Source organism: Astyanax mexicanus, chromosome 13, assembly GCF_023375975.1.
Source record: "Astyanax mexicanus isolate ESR-SI-001 chromosome 13, AstMex3_surface, whole genome shotgun sequence".
Lineage (NCBI taxonomy): Eukaryota > Metazoa > Chordata > Actinopteri > Characiformes > Acestrorhamphidae > Astyanax > Astyanax mexicanus.
Window position 1 is genome coordinate 43,921,269 of NC_064420.1, and position 25,360 is coordinate 43,946,628.

The 25,360-nt window shown below is 37.6% G+C and overlaps 1 protein-coding gene across 5 annotated transcripts; it reads right to left on the minus strand.

The window, feature by feature from the left end:
* Positions 1-1,390: 1,390 nt before the first annotated feature.
* lca5 (lebercilin LCA5) lies at positions 1,391-25,052 on the minus strand. 5 transcript variants are annotated; one of them, XM_049462770.1, is made up of 9 exons: positions 24,708-25,052; positions 22,227-22,291; positions 20,768-21,165; positions 16,169-16,710; positions 13,697-13,834; positions 12,582-12,678; positions 8,112-8,251; positions 6,064-6,325; positions 1,391-5,089 (listed from the first exon to the last, which is right to left on the minus strand). In XM_049462770.1, the coding sequence occupies exons 3-9, from the start codon at positions 21,138-21,140 to the stop codon at positions 4,287-4,289; spliced, it is 2,355 nt and encodes a 784-aa protein (XP_049318727.1). In that variant the 5' UTR covers positions 21,141-21,165; positions 22,227-22,291; positions 24,708-25,052; the 3' UTR covers positions 1,391-4,286. The 5 variants fall into 5 exon arrangements, with proteins under 5 accessions (XP_049318727.1, XP_022532578.2, XP_015463518.3 ...); XM_022676857.2 differs by lacking the exon at positions 22,227-22,291 and having other exon boundaries at positions 1,391-5,086; positions 6,064-6,322; XM_015608032.3 differs by lacking the exon at positions 22,227-22,291 and having other exon boundaries at positions 6,064-6,322.
* Positions 25,053-25,360: the final 308 nt, after the last annotated feature.

Consider the following 25,360-nt stretch of genomic DNA (forward strand, 5'->3'; position numbering starts at 1 on the left):
GATTTTCATCCCCAATCTGATGATATAATCAACATTATATGTCAAGATGCAAAATTTACAAAATATTTTATGAAATGAAAAAAGATAATTGGAAAAAAAATAAAAATCAATTTCTTACTACACCAAATGTGAAAAAATAAAATTATATAGTTTGGTGCCTAATTTTCTATTTTTTTTTAATGTTACACTAGTTCTGAAACTATTAAAACACTTTTTTTTATTTGGATGTGCTCTTTAATCCTGTTCACAAAAATACTATATTTTGCATCCTGTAACAAAGATAGGTTGGGTTATACCATCAGATTTAGGTTACAAAAAAATTCTAAAAATCTAGTGAAGAGAAATTAAAGTATACTACTATTCTCATCCCTCTCCAGGTAAATTACAAGGTATTGAATCAGACTCACATTCTCTCAGTGTTAATTTAACACGGGTTCACAATAAGTTTGCGATCTATGGATGGAGTTTTGCCACCCCTATTAGACAGTGTGTTGATAGGTGACCTTTCCAGTAGAGTTAATGGGATGCACTGCTGTACAGTGTTCTCGTACAGGTGAGAAACATAAATACCTGCCCAGGTAGGTGCTCCTCTAATGGAGACATGCCAAACCAATGGGTTAAATGTGATGCAGTGCTGTACAGAGTGTCCCTACCTGTGTGTGGTGATGTGGTGTTCTAATGGTGCCCTCTCAATAGGATAAACTGAAATTGATAGTAAAAAACTTTAAACATCTGTTCCATTCAATTCTCGGCCTTCCCCCTGTACAATAATAAGATATTAGAGGGGGCTAAATGTAGTCTGAGCTGTAACCCTGATATTCTACTTCAGTGTCTGAGAGATAATACAGCAAGCGATCTTTAAATTAACAAAGCCTATAAATGTAAAGATAATCATAATCTAGAATATCTTTTTAATTTTATTTTTTACTTTTAATTTTTCTGCCCCTGTCCTTCAAATAGCCAGTCCAAACCCAGCACAATAGGCCAATGGACATCCCTTTCCCTCACAATTACAATAGACGACATTCTGCGGCTGACCTCACAATGGAAGACTTTCTATAGTGATGATGCCACAATGGTCAACCTTCTATAATGCCTAACATCACAGAACATGCATGCACCTCTAGAAGCCTGCTGCCTCCCAATAGTAAACAATCAGAGGCTTCCTGTGCTTGTGTGTGTGTGTGTGTGTGTATGTGTAAATATGTCACCAAGCATATTCTTTAAATCAGATGATGTAGATCAGTCCAGCATAACATGAGTGTAAAGAGGAGAAGCTGAAAGCAGCATGAGCTGGATTGAAGCTTTATGTATTCCAGTGTCATACCAGGGTCTTTCTGGCTTGTGCTGTTCTGTGCAATGCTAGACAATAGGAGACAAAACTCAATCATTTAGTTAAACTTATATTTTAAACCATAAACACTGAGATGTACTGTCCTATACATTTATACAAAATATAAAAAAATACCATGTCACAAAAAAACAGACACTGAACAACATTGATACTGTGGGCCTTTCTTAACTATATGAAACACACATGATGACAGAACTTAAAAGAAAGATAAAAAGGTGCAAGTGCGTAGTTCTCAGATAATTATGGTTTGTATTTAAGAGCAAATGCTCCTGTAGCAATTGTTTAAATGTAAATGTATAAATCAGTTTATAATAACATTTATAACAGTAATTCCATGAATGGAGGTAATATAACAAAACACATACAACTGAAGAAACCTTTACACATTTTATGTATGAATATAATTAATAAAAATGCATTTTTTTTAATGTATGGGAAAAATTAGGAAACCCCTAAATGTATTCCTGCACACACTGTGCTACACTGTGACTAGAGATGTAAAAAGTTCTAGAGACCCAGACTTGAGTAAAAGTACAAGTGCTCTATCAAAAAAGTGACTTGAGCATAAGTTAAAGCTCTACTCTTTAGTAGAAGTATTTAAACTTTTTTGTACTTTATTCTAAAATGTAATAGTATTGAAGTACTGAAAGTAAACGTACAGTACTGTGTTATTAGTGTATTTATTACAGAAAGCACTGGAAAGTTCTCAAAATAAAAAGAAGAATGGAAGAAACTATGTCTTCTTATAAGATCAGCTTGATCTTTTGATTCAATCATTTATAAGCAGCTTCATCAAACTCGTGATCGGTGCAGATCATCTACCGCTCTGCTCTGGCTTTAGTGATAATGTGGGTTTGGAGTGATTCCTAAAATGTTTATAATTGTAAAGAGTAATGATGCAGCACATAAACAATGTATCAGAGTAAAATAGAGTAAAAACTCATCCAAAATATGTAGTGAAGTAAAAGTGAAAGTAGAAGAAAAATAATCCTCTATTAGGCACAGATAAAGCATTTTAGTACAGAATAAAATACTTTTACTTTGTTACTATACATCTCTGGCTTTGACATAACACCAGCTGCAGACGATATGAACATGGTTAAGAGAGTTTTTTTGGAGGAGCCTGTTTTATTTAAACCTCAGACAGCTGCATGTGTTTAGTTATGTTACCTTTGTCTCTGCATATTATTCCAATGAAATGATCAAATATCCAAATGTTTAACAGGATAAAGAAGTGTACAGGGGGTGTACACTTACATGCCAAAAGTCATGAATGTGAGTGTGGTGTCTGCAGCATTTAATGTGGATGTGATTTCTGCCGGAGTCTGTTCACATGTTAAATGCCTGCAAAACATTAGAAAAGGAACAGAATGCCCCCATCCACCTGCATCCGCTATCAGGCCTTGCCATTAGCATGCTGGCCAGATAACACCTCACAACTTATACAGGTATGGGCATTCCTTCCGTCCATTCATTCCGTTGCCAGGATCAACTCTTCATGATCAATTCACACACTGTCATCCCATGACTTTTGGCATGTCAGTGTATAATATTCCAAGTTTGTGATACTACATTCTCAAACGGAGTGCTGCTTCTGCAAGAATTTCAATGTTTAACTAATGGCAACTGTGCTCGATACAAAACATTTACAGTTAAAACTTCTCTTTCCACGTCAGTCCTTACCCTGAGATATTTTTAATACAGGTCACACTACCATATTTCTGTTTCGTGGTTAATAAACTAGTCTGTATTAACAAAAAATATACGCCAAAAATATATACATAAAAAACATGAATTCTCATTATCTTTTGTAAGCTAAAATATCACAAGTGCTCATATTCTCACATTATGATTTATAAAAGGCTAAAATCAGATCAAAAACTCTTTAGTTTAGTCTAGAGGGAAAAGTACTTTCAATTCTTTACAAATATATTAATGATTATCAGAAACATACTGTTCACAAATAATAAATAAAGACATGAAAACTGTTCTAAACTGATCTAAAATCTGATGTGAATCTAATTATGTGAAAGGTCACTGTTCTTTGAGATAAATCTCTTATTGTTCATTCTTTCAAAGTGTTTGTGGGACTGAAGCAGTAATATAGTGGTTTCTCTACTCTGGCACATCCAGTATCTGGGTTTCCTCAACTCAATATTACTCAATATAACCCTGTTTACACCTGGTAACTTTATATCCAATTAGATTTTTTAGCCACATTCATTTTTATACATGGGGCTCTATCTTACAACCTGTGCAAGTCACGTTGCGATGCAGGCGTGTCGAGTGTGCCCAATGCGAGTGCACCCCTGCTTGTTACGCAATTCAGTTCTAATCCCAATACTCAAGACGCATGTGATGTAAGTGACCAGGGGTAAACAGGGTCTTTGATTGGTAGTGCTTTTGAGATAGTGTGTTAAGTTTGATTGGTCAGCCCTGAAGGCATAGGAGACTAAACTCATGCCTGACGGTGCTAGGCCACATGGTGGCCATATAATGTGCTTATATTGTGTACATTTGGTTTAGATGTGCCAACATGACATCTCAAGCCTAGTATAAACTTAAAGGACCGGAAAGAAAAAGGGAAATTCCTGGAGAAGCACAGAATGAAATGAAATTATGAAATAAAATAGAAGTGACTTCTCTGCCACCCCTAACAGTCTGTGTCCTGAATTGTGCCCTTCCCAGAATACAAAATGGAAAATAATGCAAATAATCAGACAATGCCATTGTTTACTCAGTACAAACTTCAGGTATATAATAAATTAAGTATACTAATGTGTATAATAATCACAAAATACTTCCTGAAGATGGATACAACCTCATCTGCTGAGGTTTGTAAACATCTCTGTTCATCTCTCTACCTTTTTGGCCTCTCTGTGTTGCTGAACACTAATTTTTCCACCTGTGAGGTCATTAAAACTTCTCTTTTTCACAGAGTCACCTCCTCAATGTCGTCGTCGAATGACGTAATGGCCCTAACCGCAGGACGACTCTCAGAAGCTTCAAAAACACTCTTGCTAGAACCGGTGATGTTCAGTCCGGTCGGCGTATCTGCGTCCCTCCTTCTTCCACTCTGGGTTGCAGACTGAGGTTTGGCTGTGCTGACAGAACTCAGGATCTCCATCTTGCGAGGAGACTCAGGAGGGGAAGCTGATGACGCTGTAGATCCAAAAAGTTGCTGCATCAGGTTGGACTTCCTCTCTTTCACTAGTCCGTTCAGGTTCAGCCCTGTATCTCCATCTCCTGACAGCTGGCTGTTGGGCTGGCTTTGGTTGCGATGTCCGAAGCTTGATCTAGAGGATGGTTTACCAAATGATGGTTCATAGCTGCCAAAAGCAAAGTCAAGCTCCTGACTGGGTTTCTGTGCTCTGAGAGCTCCACCCCTTTTCCCAGATCCAGGTGTGCCCACCACACCCTCATCCGGCTCTGTGAAGCTGAAGATGGCGGAATTCTGGTTCCGTGGCTCGGATAATCGAGGAGGAGAGCGAATGCTTCCAGTCTCATCTGAGAAGAAGTCTGAGTCGTGTCCCTGAGTCTGCATGTCAATTTCACGCATCTTAGCCAAAAGTTGCTCTTTACGTTGACGCTCTTCCTCTGCACGCTCCTGATTGGCCAGGAGTTCCTGATCTCTCATCCACTGATCATCTTTTGGTTCATGTGACTTCTTTTGCTCTTCCTCACTCTGGAACTGGCTCCACCTTTTCTGCTTTTTCTCTTCTCTGTCCCTCCCTGCTGCACACATTAACAATTCAGCATTTAGAAAAGATTTCTGAATATGCATGTATCTCAAATCGAAAGCACAGAAGAGGTTCAATTACATAGATTTTTGTAGAAGATATACAAACCAGAAAAAGGGGGCATTATGAAAAAGGCAAATAAAACAATGTTTTTTATGCATTTATTTTCACCTTTATTTCATTGCAGACCAGCAACATATGTTTTAAACATATGTATTAAAGCGACATATGTTTTCTGCAAGAAAACTTCTCAACATATTTTCACTGCCTGGGACGTCCATGCATTTTTCAACAAGATAATGCAAACCTTAATGCTGCACACAGTACATAGGCTTGGCTGCAGAATAGTAGGCTACAGGTACTGGACATGCCTGCCTGTGGATCTGACTTATCCCGAATCAAGAATAGGTGGAGAATTTTAAAACTAAAATGTTAAAGCATATTTGCAGGAAGAATGGGGAAAAAAATCAGATGATACACTTTATCACTTGTAAAAACAAGTGTCAAAACATATTTTAAGAATTAGCAACATTACAAAGTGGTAAATGCTTTACTGTCCCAACAATTTTACAATGTGCTGCAGACCTGAAATGTCTTAGTAGATAAAAAGAAGTCGACCAGATGACCACATGAAATAACTTCTGTTTATGCTTTCTGCAATGAAATAAAAGTCCAAGTAGGTGTAATGCTTTTGCACATTTGGGGTTGTATTAGTTGTACTCTTATGTGTGAACTGAAATAGTGATCACACTTGTACAGTGTGGTAATTTTTGAGTTTATCTTGATTCAAAAAGCTATAATAAAACAAAACACCAGCACTGTTGAAGTACATAGTCAATTAGTCTAAGAATTTATAGGCATATAAGGACCTACTGCACAGCCCATAATGGGTTCTGAACAGAAAACCTGAATACAACAAATGAAGCCTAAATGAATGACATCAAAAACCGAATGTGCTCAGTGACTTACCGTCTCTTGGCCTTGCTCCCTTCTGTTCATTTGAGTTGACCTCCTTGTCTATTCTCTGCTTCTCAACCTTAATTCTGTCTTTCTCTGATTCTCTCTCTGTTTCCCTGAGTCGATCTCTTTCTTTCTCTCTCTCCCTCTCACGTTCAAAGGCCAGCTCCACCTCTTTCTCTCGCTCTCGCTCTTTCTCCCGCTCTCTCTCCATCTCCTGAGTTCTCCATTCTTTTGACTCCTTCTGCTTCTGTTCACTGCTTTGCTGCTCCTGCTGGAAAAGATGAAAGAAAGAGGAATAAAATGGGGAAAAAAGATAAATTACATAAGATATATCAATAAATAAGTTAGGAAAATGCTTATTCTTCAAGCTCATTCTACAATAATGACACTGAAGGTCGCTGCGATGCGGCATATTTTTTAAATATGCTATTCTATGTATCTTTGACACATTTGTTCCATGTTTTAAATGCATTCCACTGAACAAAATGAAAAAGGTCACAAGCGCAGACACGTTAAGCTTTTTAATACAGAATGCAAGTCAAATATAAATATTTTATGTTAATGAATAATGTTAATTTATTGCATATCTCACTGTGTAATTACAAAATAATTTCTAAACATTAAAAAAAAACATTCCAGGCTTATATGTTAAGCAAAATTCAAAACTCTTCAAAAAAATTAGCAATTTAAAACATCTCTAATTTATAGTGACAAATATATACGCTAGTTTATAAAGCCAGTGAGCAACGGGACCATCCTCACTCTGGGATTATCTCTAATCCAGTGCTATCTTTAACCAAAGGCTATGCTTCATGCTGCAGGATTAATCAATTGACTACTGGTTCAGCATTTAATTAACTAGGTTACAGATTTACTTTTAGAAAATTAGCTGGTCGTAGTCACTTGATTATTAACACTACACAATGCAACAATACATAAAGGGATAATTTACACCCAGTCCTGCACTACACAACATTTTCAATTGAGATTTTCTGGTCAATTGAGAAAACAATCTACAACTAAAATTAATCTTTGTTTGGGAAACTAACCCTAAAATGCTACATACTAAAATGCTTAGAAAAATAAAAGCATGAACTACAATAAATGTGTGAGCTTATGCTATATATAAATGGCATATATTCTATTAACAGTGTTGCATGCAGGGATGCAGGAGAGCATGCATTTGAGTCCAACCTTTTTTATCCTCTGACTTTGATTCAGAGCAGGTCGTCGAACCTGTGAATTAGTTGGTAAAGTCAATGTATTAAGCTAACATACTTCAGCAAAACTGTAAGCTAAGCTAAGTACATTAGCAAAATCAAATCAAGTGAAACATTCAGTACTGTACGAAGGTTTAGGCACTTAAAACATTTATGTATTTATGTGAGTTAGTCTGAAGAACAAAACTTGGCTCCAGATTTCTCCTGGTCGCCCCCAGCCAGCACTTCAGTGATTTACCATTAATAAATGCTGGTTTACCAAATTAGTTGTTCATTTGATGAGCGCCACCAATAATACTAGACATTGGAAGTTTTTTAATAAACCCAGTGTGGTTTTAATATTAGTGCAAAAAATATTTAATTACTGACCTATATTCTGACAATATTAGTTCATATATATATGAATATATGTTCATTCAGAGCCTTGGAAAAACTAAGCTTTAGTCCTTTTTTTCAAAATCTAAGCTCCTGCAGCAGCTAGCTTGGTAAAATCTACAAGCCTACTGTATCTTTAAAACCAATGGCAATATTTTTTAATACCATTACAATTAATACAATTCCCACTGCAGCATTTTACGACTTTAATTTAGTTTTATGTCTTTAAAAGTCTTTTTATGGATTTGTGGGAAATGATAAGTCTCAAGGGCAAGAGTAACTGCAAAAATAGCAATGTCAGAAAATTCCATATCATAAGTGAGATCATAGCCAAACTTTAGCAAGCCCACTTAATATTTTAACCCTTCTAGATTCTCAAATCAGAGCACACACTCAAACAGAACTCTCCTCCTCACTTGTAAAGGCAAGTCAGGTCTGCTGGTGAAAGTGTGAGGGACTTGCCTTTAGAGAAAGGTAGTCATCAACCTGATCATCAGCAGGAAACTCGCTGCCGTCTGTGATGGCAGGAGGAGGGGAGGGGAATTCCAGAGACAGAGCCCGCTCTTCAGTATGTACAGCTTTACTACTGATCTTAGCAAGACCTGAGACAAGAAAACACACACAGAAACACCATTAGACAAACAACTGGGCCCTTTATGATAACTGATTGTGCTTAAATAATATGAATTTTATATATTCTATCTACCGGTACATTTACTTTTATTTGATATTTGTGTATTGTATATTCAATTTACTTTTATTTTTATCTTATTTCAGTTATTACTGGTACATCAGTGTATTACTATCTATGTGAGAAATCAACATGGACTTTGAACTATTAGTAATACTATGCTAATACTATACTAATGCAAATTTTAGGCACAATTTATGCACAAAGTATTAACTAATTAGACATTAATTATTAGACATTAATTAATTAGTATTAACACATCAGACTTCAAATACCACTCGGAGTCATGCCACATGCAGAAGTTCTCTGACGACACTGCAATTGTGGGGTGTGTGCGTAATGATGATGAGAGGGAGTACAGAAGCCTGGTTGAGGAATTTGTGATGTGGTGCAAGATGAACCATCTGCAGCTGAACATCTCCAAAACCAAGGAGATGTGCATAGACTTCAGGAGGTCCAGGCCCTCTGCTCAGCAGCCAATCTCCATCGAGGGGGTCGACGTGGAGGTGGTCAAATCCTACAAATACCTTGGTGTGCACCTGGACGACAGGCTGGACTGGTCAGTGAACACTGACTCCCTCTACAGGAAGGCTCAGAGCAGACTGTACTTCCTCAGAAGGCTCAGGGCTTTCAACATCTGCCAGAAACTCCTCCTGATGTTCTACCAGTCTGTGGTAGCCAGCGTCCTCTTTTACACTGTTGTGTGTTGGGGAGGCAGCATCAGCAAGAGGGATGCTGGACGACTGGACAGGCTGGTGAGGAAAGCTGGTTCTGTGCTGGGATTAGAGCTGGAGTCCTTAACACCACTGGCAGAGAGGAGAGCCCTCAGTAAGCTGCTGAACATCATGGACAATGTTCACCACCCTCTGCACAGCACCATCACCAGGCAGAGGAGCTCATTCAGCGGCAGACTGCTGTCCCAGTCCTGCTCCACAGACAGACTCCGAAAGTCTTTTGTTCCTCAGGCCATAAGACTGTTCAACTCCTCTCAGCACAGCAAACTAAAGACTCTGTGAAACTGTTTCATTCCGGCCACTCTGGCCACACCATGGACACACCCCCAGCTATGGACACACCCTCAGACTTGCTGATGCCTAGAACACTTTTTAAAGTTCTACCATATTTTGCACTAGTAGTTCATTCACTAGTTAATTCATCTACTGTTTACGTATCTTTTGCACTGTTTACGTATCTTTTGCACTGCTTAATTTAATTTAAATTATTATATAACTGTGTATTTGCACTTTCTGTTTGGCTGACATCAGTTATCCTCACATTATGCACATCAACTGGTGTTCACTGTCTATTGTGTTCAACTGCACTACCTCCATTCTCCATCTCCATTACACACACACACACACGAAGACTGTACATTTACACTGTATATTCTATTTCTTATTTGATTGTATTTATATGTATCTTTATATTTTATATTTTATCTTTTTTAACTTTGTGTATTGTGTAACCTGCTGCTGGATGCCAAGAATTTCCCCCCGGGGATCAATAAAGTATCTATCTATCTATCTATCTATCTATCTATCTATCTATCTATCTATCTATCTATCTATCTATCTATCTATCTATCTATCTATCTATCTATCTAAATCAGGGATTCTTAACCTTTTTTACTGTGTGACCCCCCTTATAGGCTCCAGAAAATTTCACGACCCCCCCCCAAAAAAAACACCCCCGAAACACAGATACACACATACAATCTTTGGCAGCACAAATAACAAGTTATTACAAGCTAAGTTTTCTTACTTAATGTGATGGTTGCGCCTGCATTGAAGCACAAAGATGTTCCATGCGTGGCTTAGTAGGGCTCAGGAACAGTCGTAAATCATCTTCCACGTTGAGACGGGCTCTGTATTTGTTTTTTAGGAATGTAAGTGCAGAAAATCCAGATTCACACAGAAATGTTGATCCAAAGGGGAGGAGTTTTTTCAACGCCATTGAACTCAGTGATGGGAACTCCGTAAACAGGGAAATCCAGAAATCGGGCAGAGAGCGTTCTGTGAACCTCTGTTTCAGGGCTGTGTCTGTGGCCAGATCAATCAGTGACTCTTCTGCTTCAAGAGACAATCCTGCGTTCTTTGCAGAGAAAGGATTCCGTATCCATTCATCTCTTGCTGACACTGCACCGTTTTCAGGAAAGTACTCGCGAAACTGTGTCGTCATTCCATCAAGATGAGCCTGAATGACCACACATATCTCAGCCTTAGCAACTGTGCTGTTGTTCAAAAACTCCTCTAGAGCAGGAAATGCCTCAAAGTTTTCGTTTTCCAGACGAGATTTCCACAAGCACAGTTTTCTGATCCAAGCCTCAAGTTTGTCAGAAAGCGTTTTCCCCTGCAGTCCTGCATTTAACTCATTGAGCCGTCTGAAAACGTCAGCCAGATAAGCTAACTGTGCAAGCCATTTTTCTTCAGAAAACTTAGCAGCTAGAGGAGAGCCTTTCTCCAATAAAAATGCCCTCACCTCATCGCGGAGCTCGTAAAGGCGACTTAGTACGTTACCCCTGGACAGCCATCGTACCTCGCTATGGTACAGCAGCTGGTGGTGCTCTGATCCCATTTCTTGACAGAGAATTTTGAAAAGTCGTCCACTTGTTGCACTTGCCTTGATGGAATTCACAGCACGAACAGATTCATCCATTACCAGTTTGAGATCAGCGGGCATTCTTTTAGCTGCGAGAGCTTGTCTGTGAATCATACAGTGTGTCCACAATGCAAGCGGGGCAACAGCCCGGACTTTTGTGACTAGCCCACTGTGTTTGCCAGTCATTGCTCGTGCGCCATCTGAGCATATTCCCACACACTTGCTCCAGTTAATGTCATGGTCACGTACGTAAGTATCCAGCAAAACAAAAATCTGTTCGCCAGTGGCTCGTCCGGGAAGGGGGCGACAAAACAGAAAATCCTCGCCAATTTCATTTTCTTCGACAAATCTGGCATAAACAAGCAATTGTGCCTCTCCAGACACATCTGTAGATTCATCAAGCTGCAAAGCAAAGTACACACTTGACTTTATCTTGCTGATAACCTGCTCCTCGACATCTTTTGCCATACGGCCAATTCGGTTAGCCACTGTATCATTTGAGACTGGTATTAATGCTAGCTGGTCTGCAGCACTTTTTCCACACATTATTGAAACCGTTTCTTTAGCACACGGTAAGAAAAAAGTCTCACCTAGTGTGTGGGGCTTCCCAGTCTTTGCAATCCAGTGTGATATTACAAAAGAAGCCTTCAGAGCCTTTTGGTTAACAGTTGTGGCTTTTTGGAGTAAAAGTTTCTGGCCTCTTAGCTCCTGCAGTTTACGTTCAAAAAACTCCACAGGTTTTGACTGCAACGCTGAGTGCTTCGTCTGCAAATGGCGTAGCAACTTGGACGGCTTGAGACTTTCCTTGGCTAGCACTTCGCCACAAACCACACACTGCGGCCGTGCATCCTCTCCTTCGCTTGTCTGCGTAAATCCATATTCTATGTACTTTTCGTCATATTTTCTCGCTTTCTTAGTCTTTTTTGAAGTTTCTGGAAGCGGGCGTTTTGCCTCTCCACCTCGACCTTCTAAAAACCGCTCCATTTTAATCCAGCCTGGACTTGCAGAGCCACGGTGCGCATGTGTGAACCTGAATCAAGATTGAGATCGAAGAGTCGAGTACAGCGGCGAATGAGTCAGTTTGAATCAGTGAAAAGAAAAAAGTGACCTATTTTACGCATGCGGTACCTTGAATCATGAGTTGAATCAATGAGTTGTATTTACTCTTTTTTTTATCTACTTTTAGTTTGACGCCCAAATCTGATTCGTCGCAAATTTAGCTGAAAAAACGCGACCCCCCTGGAAGTATGTCGCGACCCCCAGGGGGGTCCCGACCCCCAGGTTAAGAACCCCTGATCTAAATGACTTATACTCCGAACAAAATATACCTGTTTTACAACCAATTAACTTAGCCTATTTTTTGTGCTTACTTATACAAAATAAAATTAGTGTCTGTAGAAAATGTAAATTCAGTAATGAAAATATTATTTTATTATATTTTATCTGTTGGTCAAATCTTATAATGTGATATTGAGTAACTCTCCTATTCCACGCTTTTAGACATGTTGTGTAAAACCTAAATTAAGGTTCGCACATGGAGTTAAGGCACAAAATGGTAGAACATGTCAATTATTAATGATTTTAATAATAATCGCTGACTGATTGTGAGGCAGTTTAACTATAAGAAGTTAACAGTAATGTACCTTTTTTCTTGTTGGGGTTTTCAGGCTCTTTCTTTGAAGCCGCTCTCGTGATTCTGTTAGCATAAATGTTTCTTGCATCCAGCTCCCTTTCTTTCCCCTAAAATCACAATCACAAAGCAAACACAAACAGAAAGTCAGTGTAGATTATTGTTACACAGAATCTGTCAACACAGAACCAGAACAGAACAAGTCAGCATGAGGAGAACATTCACAAAAAGTCTGGAACAGATGTTGTAAAACAAAACATGAACTGGAAAACCATTCCCAGAACTGTGTGATATGCATGGAGAATAAAAAACAGCAACAAATCACCTGGATTTGATTTGTCATACAAAATGCACAATAACCTTCAGCTCTGAATGACAATGTCAATACAGTCATATTCTAACGGATGAGGTTTCAGCTATCATATGCCTATATGATCCACTGGTTTTAAATCTCTCCACCTGTGACATAGACCAGGTGTAATAAGCAGTTTTAAAGGCACTATAACTCTATAAAGCATTGTAATATAGGTAAGTCAATAGGGAGGTCAATCCAATTGTACTGCAATACCTTAAACACACTCTAAAATTACCATAAAAAACATTAATGTTTATAGACAAAACTCAGATAACCATTTTTATAAAAAAGATCATATAAAATGTATTTAGGAAAACACCATTACGTGATATATTTAATCTTTTTTGCATCATAAATCAGCTGAATTTAACCATTCTTTTCTATTTTTATTGTAGTTTGCTATGCGAGAATCACCACCAAGATTGCTACACAACTGTAATTTGGGCAATAAGAATAAAGGAATCAGTTAATCAATCAGTCAGTCTTGCTATATATCTATCAATCATTACTGCATTGACTATAAAGAAATCTATCCATTCATCCATCAAATAATCTATCATAATTGAAATGACAAAAAAATAAATCTAAATAGGTCTGTCAGTCTATCTATTTAACCATCTATCTATCCATCATTATGGCCCTTAGGATCAGAGAGGCCAAATAAACATTCAGAACTATTAGGCACTAGACTGTGGTACATGAATTCATTTATTTACATACACGTAATTTTAACAAATGTAATATGCTGCATTTTTATGTTTATATCTGTGTACCTTAAGTATGGCACTTAGTTTCTCCGTTTCCTCCCGCAGTGCTTGAATTTCTTGCATAGCATCATGGGTTTTCCTCCGCTCGCCAGCCAGCTGCCTCTGAAAGCTTCCCTTACTCAGCTCTAAGTTCTTCTCCAGCTCCTGAGAGCAGAAGATAAAGTGCATGTGATTATTAATATATTTCTACACACACTATAAAAACCTAAACCTACACTCATCTACAGATCTTGTTCATCATTCTGAATACATGCTTTACAATTACAATAGTGAACTAAAAAGTATTTGGAACTTAAGAAATTGCAGTGTTAGCCTTATATACAGTAACAGTCGTAAGTCTAGAGCCACCACTTTCCCTTGTAGATTACTTTTGAAAGCATCAAAATGATGAAGTAACACATATGGAATTATGTAGAAAAATAACAAGTGTTAAACATCCAGAATATGTTCTACACTTTGGATTCTTTACAGTAGCAGTTTTTGCTTTAATACCAGCTTTGCCCACTCTCTCAGTCAGCTTCATGAGGTAGAACCTGGAATGTTTCTCCACCTGTCTTGAAGGAGTTCACAGAGGTGCTGAGCACTTATCGGCTGCTTTTCATTCACTCTGTGCTTCAACTCAAATTCAAATCTCATACCAAACCAGCTCAGCTGAGTTTAGTTTGGGCGACTGTGAAGGCCAACCTTATATATATATTAGGGGTGTCACGATCTCGATATTTTATCGAAATCGAATCGAAATGAGGTCACGATCTCGAGTATCGAAGTCAAAAAGAGGATCGACGATATCCTCCCGCGCGCGCTACGCAAATAGCGCAGCGCGCTACGCAAATGGCGCGGCACCAACACAGCGCATCCTATTCATTTAAATAGAGATAGCCACTGCATGAGCGCAGTCGGCGGGAGTGTGATCACTGTTTTTATCTGTCCAACGGGGGAGGGGGGGCGGGGGTTGGGCGCGCAGGTTTTGTATCTGTATCTAACGGAGGGGTGGGTGCGCGCAGGTGAGAGCGTGTGAACTCGCTGAAATGCGTGTGTCAGTGTGACTTGAGAACACTGACTATAGATCACAGTGAGGTGGATTAAAAATCTTAAACTTATAATTGACTACACCTGTTGCTTTCCATTGAATTAAAAAAACATCTTTCTCTCAGATAAAGTAAACACAAGCGTGTTTCTGACTAAAATAAAAGCTTTTCAGGAGAGATATAAGTTATGTGTAAATATTTATAAGACAATACCCACATCACTTATCTAACCAGCCTGTACTGATTTCTGCCCCCCAATAATGCTTTCAATAACCTCTTGTAACCCCTGGGAGCCAGGGGTTACACTCTAATAGCCTTTAATAGTCTTCAGTAGCCTTTAAAAGACTTACCTGGCGGCCGTGGTGTGTCCACTAAACTCCGTAGTTATAAACATCCTGAGGTTAGCAGCGCGCTAACTGACCTGTTTATAATGTAATCCGAGCAGTGACTCCGTGTCGGCTGTTCTAACCTGCTGCTGTTAGCTGCTTGGGCTGAAAGATGAACTGTAGTGAGCTGTATTATCCGGTTAGTGGGGTTAAAACCTTTATTTGTTTACAGAAACAGTAAAAACGGACTGGCTGAGCTCTGTAGCCCGTGGCTGGGCTGTACTGAAGTAGTGACTGAGTGAAGAGAGCGGGGCTTGTGCTGCTGCTGCTAGTGGTTGGATGAAGAACTGCAGCTTCATGTAATGAGCAGTTTCACCAGCCATCCATACACAGCTCTGATAAACTGCTTGTTTTAATAGTGCACACTGTTGCTACCAAAAAAAGTCACTAGATGGCATTACCATATATATATCTTAATAAATAATAATAATAATATTTATAATAATAATAATAATAATAATAAATATATTATTTAAATTTTATGAGGCATAAAATAATAACAAGAAAAAAAAACAAGAAAATCGAGAATCGAATCGAATCGTGACCCTCAAATCGAAAATGAAATCGAATCGAGGATTTAGAGAATCGTGACACCCCTAATATATATATATATTTACTACACAATTCCATAAGTGTTTTGATGAAGAAAAACTAATAAACGGAAAAAAATGAAAAACACTGTCTGCGCTACAACAATTGGCCGACACTGGCTGTGCTATCTTATGCTTATTACTCTTATTATTTTTATTAGTTAAAAATTTCTAAAGTTATGCTGGGTGTCTAATCTCTCTGTAAGATTTAAATGTCTATATTTGCGTCGGCATTGGCATTAGCAGATATTATACATGTGATATCAGATATTGGTATCGACTCTGAATTACCACATTGGTGCATTCCTAATAATTCCTAATAATTCTAAAAATTAATTTGGTCATGTACAATAGGATAATAATGAAACTTATGACTGGTACTGTGCATATAATTTTGTTATATGCACATAATACTGTTTATCTGTCTAAAAATGATCATTCTAAACTTGTATGCATGTGAAAACATCTACGTACTTTGACCCTGCGGTCGCTCTCCTGTGCTCTGGCCTGGGCGTGGGTCAGTTTGCGACTCAGCTCATCTCTTTCCCCCAGATTCTGGTCGTCTGCGAGCTGCTGCAGTTTCTGCAGCTGGCTGCGGCATCGCTGGAGCTGCGCATCTGCCTCTCTGTAGCTGCGTTCTGCTGTGCGCTCTCTCTCCTGGCTGCGCCGCAGTCTCTCGCGCAGTACATGAGTCTCGTTGTTGTGGCGGGAGATGAGCTGAGATATTTCGCTCTCTGTGTCACTGTACTTGTGCAATGCCTTCTCATGACGCAGCTGCAGCTGGCGGAGAAGGCGGTTCTCGCGCTGCAGCTCGTCTGCGTGCGTCCGTAGTTCAGACAGTGCGTTTTTTAGCTCACTGATTTTCAGCAGGCGTGCAGAGAGCAGGCGCTTGGTCACCAGATCCAGATCCTTCGGAGGAGCATCTTTACCGAGGCTCTGAGAGCGCATGCCACTGGATCTCTGCTGAGGGTGATAAGCTTGGGCACCTGGACGACGAGACACACCTTTACGCACACCTAGAAAGACAGACGCAAGGTTAATATAACATAAAATCTATGGACAAAAGTAATTCCTTGCTCATTCCTTGTTTCTACTGAAATCAATGATATTAAAAAAATCCTACTTTTACTGGAGTAACTGTCTCTACTGTGCAGGGAAGGCTTTCTACCAGATTTTGGAGGATTTGATTGCATTCAGTGACAACAGGGATAGTGAGGTCAAACTGCTGGATGATTACCACCCGACCTCATATCGTATCGTACACAATAATATCGGCAACATTTTTGAATATAGTGAACGATATTATATCCTGAAATATTGTGCCATATCACCCACCCCTAATTATGATATCAGGGTACTACTTCTTTACTGTTTTTAGCAAAAGAGTAATTCTCACTGTTCTCATTTTCTATAAAATATCTACTAGTGACAGATTATATTTGTCCAGTATCATTTATTTAACTTTAATACTGGATAAATTGAGATATTTGGAGTGCATTATTAGTATCATGTGACATTCTGGATCATTTACTTCTACAAATTCTTGTATTCTTTAATTTCTCAGTTAGGGGTGTGCCATATCATATCATATGCGATAATACAATTTTATTTTCATTTTGATGCAGTAGTGTATTCTTGAAATAATTTAGTGTTTTGTCATATCGCCAAGAGTATCGTGATCACAAAAATAGGGCCATATCGCCCACCCCTACTGGATACCCCTCTAGCTCACATCTGGCATTAGGAATAGTGCCCATATTGTCATGTTTATCTACTACCTATTTGAGTGTCCTATATTATTAGCAATACCTCTTTATAGGGACTAAACAAGCTGTCTATGTGCATTTTTTTACATCTGTGTCAGCAATGGGTGGAACTAAAAGCAGTGTAAGTTTTAATGTGTTCATTACAAGGGGTGTCTGTGAACATTTGGTGGACGAATAGTGTATGTGGAGACCCTCTGAAATGGTACGTTATATGTTGTAAAATTTGTAGACAGTGATCACAGACACTGGTGTGGCTACTCCAGCAGCACTATTCATAGGTAGGGATTTTAGTGAACATCATGGAAGCTGTGTGTGGATACTTAAAGGTCTGTGTCAAAAAATAGTGCAGTGAATTCACTTATTTTGGTACACACAGGTTTGGGATACACAGTCTTAACTAGGGGTGGGCGATATGGCTCTAAAATAATATCACGATATTTCAGGGTATTTTTGCGATAACGATATACTTGGCGATACAGGAAAACAGAAAAATAACTATTTAATTTCAGGAATATAGTATAATAGTTTAACAGCATAATCATAATGTGGCAAAATAAATAATATAGCATAAACTAATATGCAGCAAAAAATATTGCAGAATATTTAGTGCATGCATATAAACTGCAAACTAAAACAGTTATACAATAAATACACTTAAAGCTTCACAGTAAATAACTACAAAAAAAGACTACTTTTAAGACAGAACATCTCTATCATGATATGGATTTTTAATATCACGAAATTTCTGTATCACGATATATTGTATACAATATAATATTGCCCACCCCTAGTCTTAACATTACTGAAGAACAAAAACATTCTCAACTAAATAACAGTTTACTCTTGAATGGTTTGTTTTTTATATTCCTCAAAAATGTTTAAAATTATATACATATATACAGTTTTATAACAGCAATTTGATCACCTGCATTAGTTCAGAGCTTGATTACTGACATAATAAGGGGAATTCCAACCAGGAAACATTATCACGGTTTTGTTTTTGGCCTCACTTGTACCACCTGCTGGTCTTTACTGGCACTGCAGATCACATCATGTCCACTGAGATAGACCCACTAATGAATTTTAAACTGCCCATAGTTAAGACCAGAAAAGACACATATACTTTAAAATGTTAGTTATTGTAAAGTGTCAAAATAACCTTTTTTATAGTAACAAATAGAATAATCTATATAGAGTATATGTGGTAATAATATGGTTCAATACTGATGTAAAGTTCTTTTCCTTTTAGTTTTCTTAAGTAAATTTCCATTCACTGTTTGGTTAAACATGTACTGGGGTTTTGAAGATTACACACAATACACACTGTTTCATTACAGCAGGCACTGTATTCGAATTAGGTGTCAGGGGTGAACAGGGTTGTGCAGAGCAACAACTTGTCTTTGATATTCAAAGACCTTCACACCATCAGACCCTGCTCCACCTCGACCTATGCTATATATGTAGGTAAAACACTGTTTGCTGCTAGAACTGAGAAAAGTCTTGTAGCAGAGAGGGTAACTTAAGGAGTTAATGTTTTTTGCCAGAGAACGCTTTCAACAATGGTACGTTTGCTAATTTTATCTACTTATGTCTGTATATATTCTATAGCTGGACAATAAAACTCATATCTTAATATGTTTGAGAAATGTCAATATATAGCATTAAAGTATAATTATTTATTTGTAAAACTAAATACTACGTTTTTAAAATAAAATTAACATTACAGCTCATTCAAGATAATGGACTCTCCTTATTATGGTCAGCTAAATTAACTGAGGTATTATTATTATTATAATATATAATAATATTATATTACATTATATTTCAAATATAACACAATTGCACCCAGAAGGGTATTTCACTAACTCATTAAACTGCACTAGATTATGTTGTTTGAGATGTAAAATTAAAATTTAATAATAATGTTTCTACTGTAATATTTGTACTCTGTTGGGTGTCAACCCTCAAGAAATTCAGTTGATACACAAACAAAATCACAAACAAATGTTAGCCTGTGTAGCAGATACAATATTATGATCTGGTCATTTTTATATACCTTCTAAAGAATAGCTTATATAGTATTTACAATACAATATATTGCCCAGCTCTAGTATATCCCCTCCTCCAGCTCTTAAACCCACTGTTTGCAGTGCACAGGCGTTATCTGCATCCTGTTTCCTAGATACGCGTTCACAGCTCAGTCAGCAATAGGTGCTCTGGCAAACAAAGTCAGCATGTGGAAATGACAGGTGTGTGTGTGTGTGTGTGTGTGCATGTACAAGACACATTCGTCTAAGTGTATATAAAGGTGTAAATCCCTGACAGTAAAATAATTCCACCATATATTTTTGAGAATACAGGATACTAAATAAATTATTTGCGTTCATTTTGATTTCAGTTTTCAATATAACCACAGAAATGAACAAAAAATGTCATATACTTGTTTGAACACTACTGTACTGTGTTTAAACTACAACACCGATTTCCACAATACACTGTGTAAAATATACATAAATGTAAATAAAGTTAGAATACAATGACTGAGTATCTCATACACCCATATTTTGTCAAAATAGAACACAGAACTTGATGGCAGCAATGCATCTCAAAAAGGTTCAGTATTAGTGGTACTATTAAAAAGAAACCATATGTCAACACGATCCCAGCTCAGTGTTTCTGGATGGTGTTGACATATGGTTTCTTCCCTGCAGGATCAAGTTTTAACCTGCTTTTATGGGCCGAATGGTGAGCTGTGTTCATAGACAGTGATTCCTGAAAGTTTTACTGAGCCCATGCAGTGATTTCCAGTACAGAATCAGTATGGTTTGTTATTAATGCAGTGCCATCTGAGGGCCTGAAGATCACCAGCATCCAATACTGAGCACTGAATATGCACACAGGAACTTCTCTAGAAACTCTGAATCTTTTGATGATATTGTGGGTTTTCTGTCTTTGCAGATTGGTGAACCTCTGCCAATATTTGCATTTGCTCTTTTTTTATTAGTACCACTTATTTTTCCAGGCTTTTTTGTCCCATACCAACATTTTTGAGATGGGTTGCTTTTATCAAATTCAAAACGAGATAATGTTTTAATGTGTTCTATGTTTTAATGTGAATCAAATATGGGTCTAAGGAATTTGCAAATCATTGGATTATCAGTTTTTATTTACATCTATCTATATTTTACACAGCATCCCAACTTCTTTGGAATTGGGATGGTAGAATCAGTTTTAATATTCTAAACCTAAAACAGCCGAATCATCACTTTCAGATTGATTCTTGCATTTCTCCATTTACAGTGTGTACCTGTTCTGTGTAAGGGGCTGCTGGAGATCCTTCGAGTCCTGGCTGTTCTGTGTGTCGGTGGTGAGGGAGACTGTGGTGAGAAGGACCTCTCAGACAGAGAAGCATTTTCATAATCATCCGAATAGAAGGAGGCTCTGCTGTGTTCTTCATCACTGATCCGGTCCTGATCCGGGTCCCGCTTTGGCTCTCGTGTTCTGATCCGGGCTCGACCCCCTAATGAGCTCTCCGAATTTTTATGAAACTTGCCGTTCTGCTTTCCTGAGTGGAGTGATGATTCTGAATCCTTTCTGTTTCTGTGGCGTGACGGTGAGCTCTGCTCAGACTCTCTCCTTCGGTTATCCTCGAAGAAATCTAGATCATTCTCAGAATCCATGTCTGAACCTGGATCACTCTCCAACCTACAGAAGAGATGCAGACTTAGATTAGACTAAGGTGTTGAATATGAGGTAAAGATTTAATGTGATTATGGATGATTTATTGGTATTATTAATCAAGGAATTTTCTGCGATATTGATTTTAAATAAAATGTAACATTATTTGTTAAAGCCAAACAATAAATACAGGCTAAATAATAGTATGTGTACAATAGTGTACAATACCTAATTGAAAGCCTTTAAACAGACATAGAAAACATAAAAAATGTGTCTATTAGAGGTGTACCGGTATGTGTGCTCATCCCAAATACAGATCACACTATGAGGGTCCCAGTTCGGTGAACACAGTCCCACAGAGAATACACAGTTTGTCTAGCTTACAGATACAAAATATAGACAAAAATATTGGGACACTTGCTCACTGATTGTTTCTACAGAAATCAATGGTAATAAATAGAGTTTATCTTGCTGTTGTTGGAGTAATTGTCTCTACTGTCCACAGAAAGCTTTCTTCTAGATTTTGGAGCATTGCTGTGAGGATTTCATTGCATTCAAGGGTGATAAGAATTTTAGTGAATGAATACCATCCACCTCATCCCAAAAGTAATGGATGGATTTACTCCAGCTCACACCTGGCATTAGGCATGGTGCCAACAGATCCAGTCTGTCAAGACAAGACAAGCTGTGTTTGCACATCTGTGTCAGAAAATTGACATCTGTGTCAATTTTAATATATTGTCATTTATTGTCATCTGTCATTCATTTGTTATTATGTTGAATACCCAATCCACATTGACTGCAATTTGATATAATCAAAGACTTCACTGTTATTCACTTATTCAGTCTTTTCACTTTTCACGATTTTAGCTAAATAATTATGGTTGTCAAACATCTGTTGTAGAAATATTACATCATACTATAAATAATTGTAAAAACAGAATAACGCACATGCTTCTCTACATCTGTTCTCCGTACAAAAGCCACTTCAGCCATTCAAATTTGCTAATAGATTCAGTCAAAACAAGCTTGTTCCCCTGTTATCATATGCATTAGGCTCCACTCAGACTGACTCTGAATTTCCATACCTGACAATAGAAGTGTTTAGACTCCTGTCAGCCTCAATACTGTTGTCTGGATCAAAGTGATAGGCCTAAACATTAACATCAAACACAATGGTGCACAAGAGACACAGAACAGCTGGATTACTGAACGCAACACAGATTACACTAACACTGTAGCTAGGCCAACTTCTGACTCACCCGACCCAATGGGTCCAGAACATTCCATACTGTATCTGCAACAGAGATACCTCAGCTCTGCACAACCAGAGAGAGCAGATTCTGCATTTGTGACTGAGGAACTACTGTGCTTTTTTTTATAAGTATAATAACTGTCAGTACCTCTTCTGAGAATCTCTTAATATGCTGCCTATCTTTTATGGAAACAACTAAATATAAAAACCTAAAACAGTAACAAAGCATTTGTTTAAACTGTGGCTTTTGTTGCTGTCTGTAGAAACTACAGAAACTACCTGGTGTCTGTTTGTGTTTTTGTGTTTTTTTGATATGAAGAAGATTGCCTTTTTCCTGAGTCAAACAACTGTAAGTAGGTAAGTAAAAAAAAACATTTATATAGCACTTATCCCAGACAGCTGTCACAAAGTGACAACAAAACAAACATTTAACATAAAAACACATTAAAAAACCCTCAAACAGTACACCTAAATAGATTTACCAAACGCCTCATTAAACAGTTAAACCTTAAATTGATTTTTAAAAGACTCCATTGACTCAGCAACTCTCAAAGAATATGGTAGAGTATTCCAGAGTTTGGGACAATGACACAACTTTACAATGACAAATGTCATAGAAAAGAAAGTGTTATTTCAAAGGACATCTTGGGAACACCTATGCGTGGTTGTGTAGGCATTTCACATTCTTCGATCCACAGCGAGACCTGTGTACTAGGAATACATCATAGAAGGCTAATATTACCACACACAGCAGACAGTGCAGAGGGTGGTAGTGATCATGACTGGCAGCGTATGGACAGTACTCTTCATTTGAACAAACAGTGGTTCATTTTGTGTTGTGTTTAAACCCTGCCTGCTAGCAGTGTTGTACACTGCCTTCTGATCAGACTGTACTGAATGGATAAAACTGGAACAAAAATCACAATATAGCACCTTGGTTATAGCATGGCAATATTGCAATATATTAAATCATAACCCCTGTCTCATAATATGTTTCATATCAACAGGTTCTTGATAATGCACAACCTGAACAAAAAACCCGTAATGCATTGGTAATAACTTGGTTTGTGAGGCAGTGATGTGTGAAGCAATGATAGATCTGTAATTGATTTTACTAGTAAAATGCCATTATAGATAAGAGTGAGATCCATTGTAAATCAATAGTAATATATGACTAGTCAAAATTATTATTAATTTGTAAACAAAAAGTGTTAAACAAAGCAGAATAAGTTTTATACATTAGATTCTTATAAGTACATTTGATTACTTCTAGGCAGCTTTTGATTACAGATTTGCACACTTGTTTGGAAACAGAAGTTTTAAAAAAGTTACTTGCTCTTTAAAACTATGTAATTGTATTATTTCGATACTGAATCAATATTTTAGCAACATAAAATGATCTTAAAATGAAAATAATATCACTTACACACAAAAATAGCCTTGTGACAGGCCTAACTACATAAACCCTTTATGTCACTCTTAATTGTTTTTTCATGTCTTTAATATTAATCTACAATGTACAAAATAAATAAAATAAAGATAATACAAGAAAAACACTGAATAAGAAGGTGCACAACACCACAAAATGCTAGCTTCAGTTGTCAAAAACAAAAGATTTTTCAAAACGTTAATTTAAAAGGATTTAGTCGTGTATAATGGATTAAGTAAGTAACTGTTACAGCTCTGAAAAAAAATAAGAGACCACTTCAGTTTCTAAATCAGTTTCTCTGATTTTGCTATTTATAGATATATGTTTGAGTAAAATGAACATTGTTGTTTTATTCTTTAAACTATGAAACTGCAGAAAATAAACTTCAGAAATCAATATTTGGTGGAATAACCCTGCTTTTTAATCACAGTTTAATGTATCTTGGCATGTTCTCCTCCACCAGTCTTACACACTGCTTTTGGATAACTTTATGCCACATAAAGCAGTTCAGCTTGTGATAATCCATCTTCCTCTTGATTAGGTTTTAAATTGGGTAAAATCAAAGAAACCCATCATTTTTAGGTAGGTCTCTTTAATGTTTTTTTTCAAAAGCTGTATATATTACATGACAGAGGACTGTGTGAGATACTCGACTATCACTAAGAAGTGCTAGTCGTTAAGTTGTTTAGTTAGATAAGATAACTAGTAAGCTAGTTAGCTTGGTATCTAGCTACAAAACAGAGGGTAAAGCTAATCTGAGCTGCCTGTTTATCACTGCCGCTAGCCACAATTCCCCACACCAGCGTCCTGCTACCCACAGCCGGTTAACTGCCAGCGAGTTTTAGCTAGAATTCGCCTTTTTATGCAAATAAAATCCCAGTTTACCGCAGTTTCTCCTCAGGTATCCATCTGTCCTCTCCCGGGCTGGATAACAGTCGGCGGGGTGGCGGGTTTAGCTAAGCAGCTAACTAGTTAGCTTAGCTAACTTGGCTAGCTAACAGCAGCTAACGGGGATTATTTTACCAACGGCGGGTTAAAGAGTGTTTTACAGCGCAGCCGCTCAGCAGCGCGTCTCACCGCGAAACAGAGGCAGAGAGAAAACGACCACAGACATTAATTATCTACAAATTAATCGACTTTTACGAGTATCTCTATCTAAAGCTCAGCCCAGACAACAGCAGCGCGCTCTGAAACACAGACGCCTCGCCATGGCAACGCCTGTCCTGCCGCGCGCGCGTAGCAACCACTAACAAAGGCGGAGCTTTAACATAATTAATAATTAATTACATAATTAAACAGAATTAAATTAATGAATACATGCATGATTATTTTATTATTTTGTAATGCCGTATCTATCTATCTATCTATCTATCTATCTATCTATCTATCTATCTATCTATCTATCTATCTATCTATCTATCTATCTATCTATCTATCTAGATTGTATTATCAAAATACTGGAATCAGTAACCTATCAATAATCTATCTTTTTGAAACTCTCTGTTATAAAATGTACAGAAATTTACAGATTTCTTCAA

Coding starts and splice junctions, on each gene's coding strand:
- lca5 (XM_007257858.4), bottom strand. CDS start 21,140: ATGGATTCTGAGAATGATCTAGATTTCTTCGAGGATAACCGAAGGAGA. Junction 6,326..8,111: donor ATGACTACCTTTCTCTAAAG/GCAAGTCCCTCA, acceptor CATCTTTTCCAG/CAGGAGCAGCAAAGCAGTGA. Junction 5,090..6,063: donor GGGAGCAAGGCCAAGAGACG/GTAAGTCACTGA, acceptor TAATGTGTGCAG/CAGGGAGGGACAGAGAAGAG.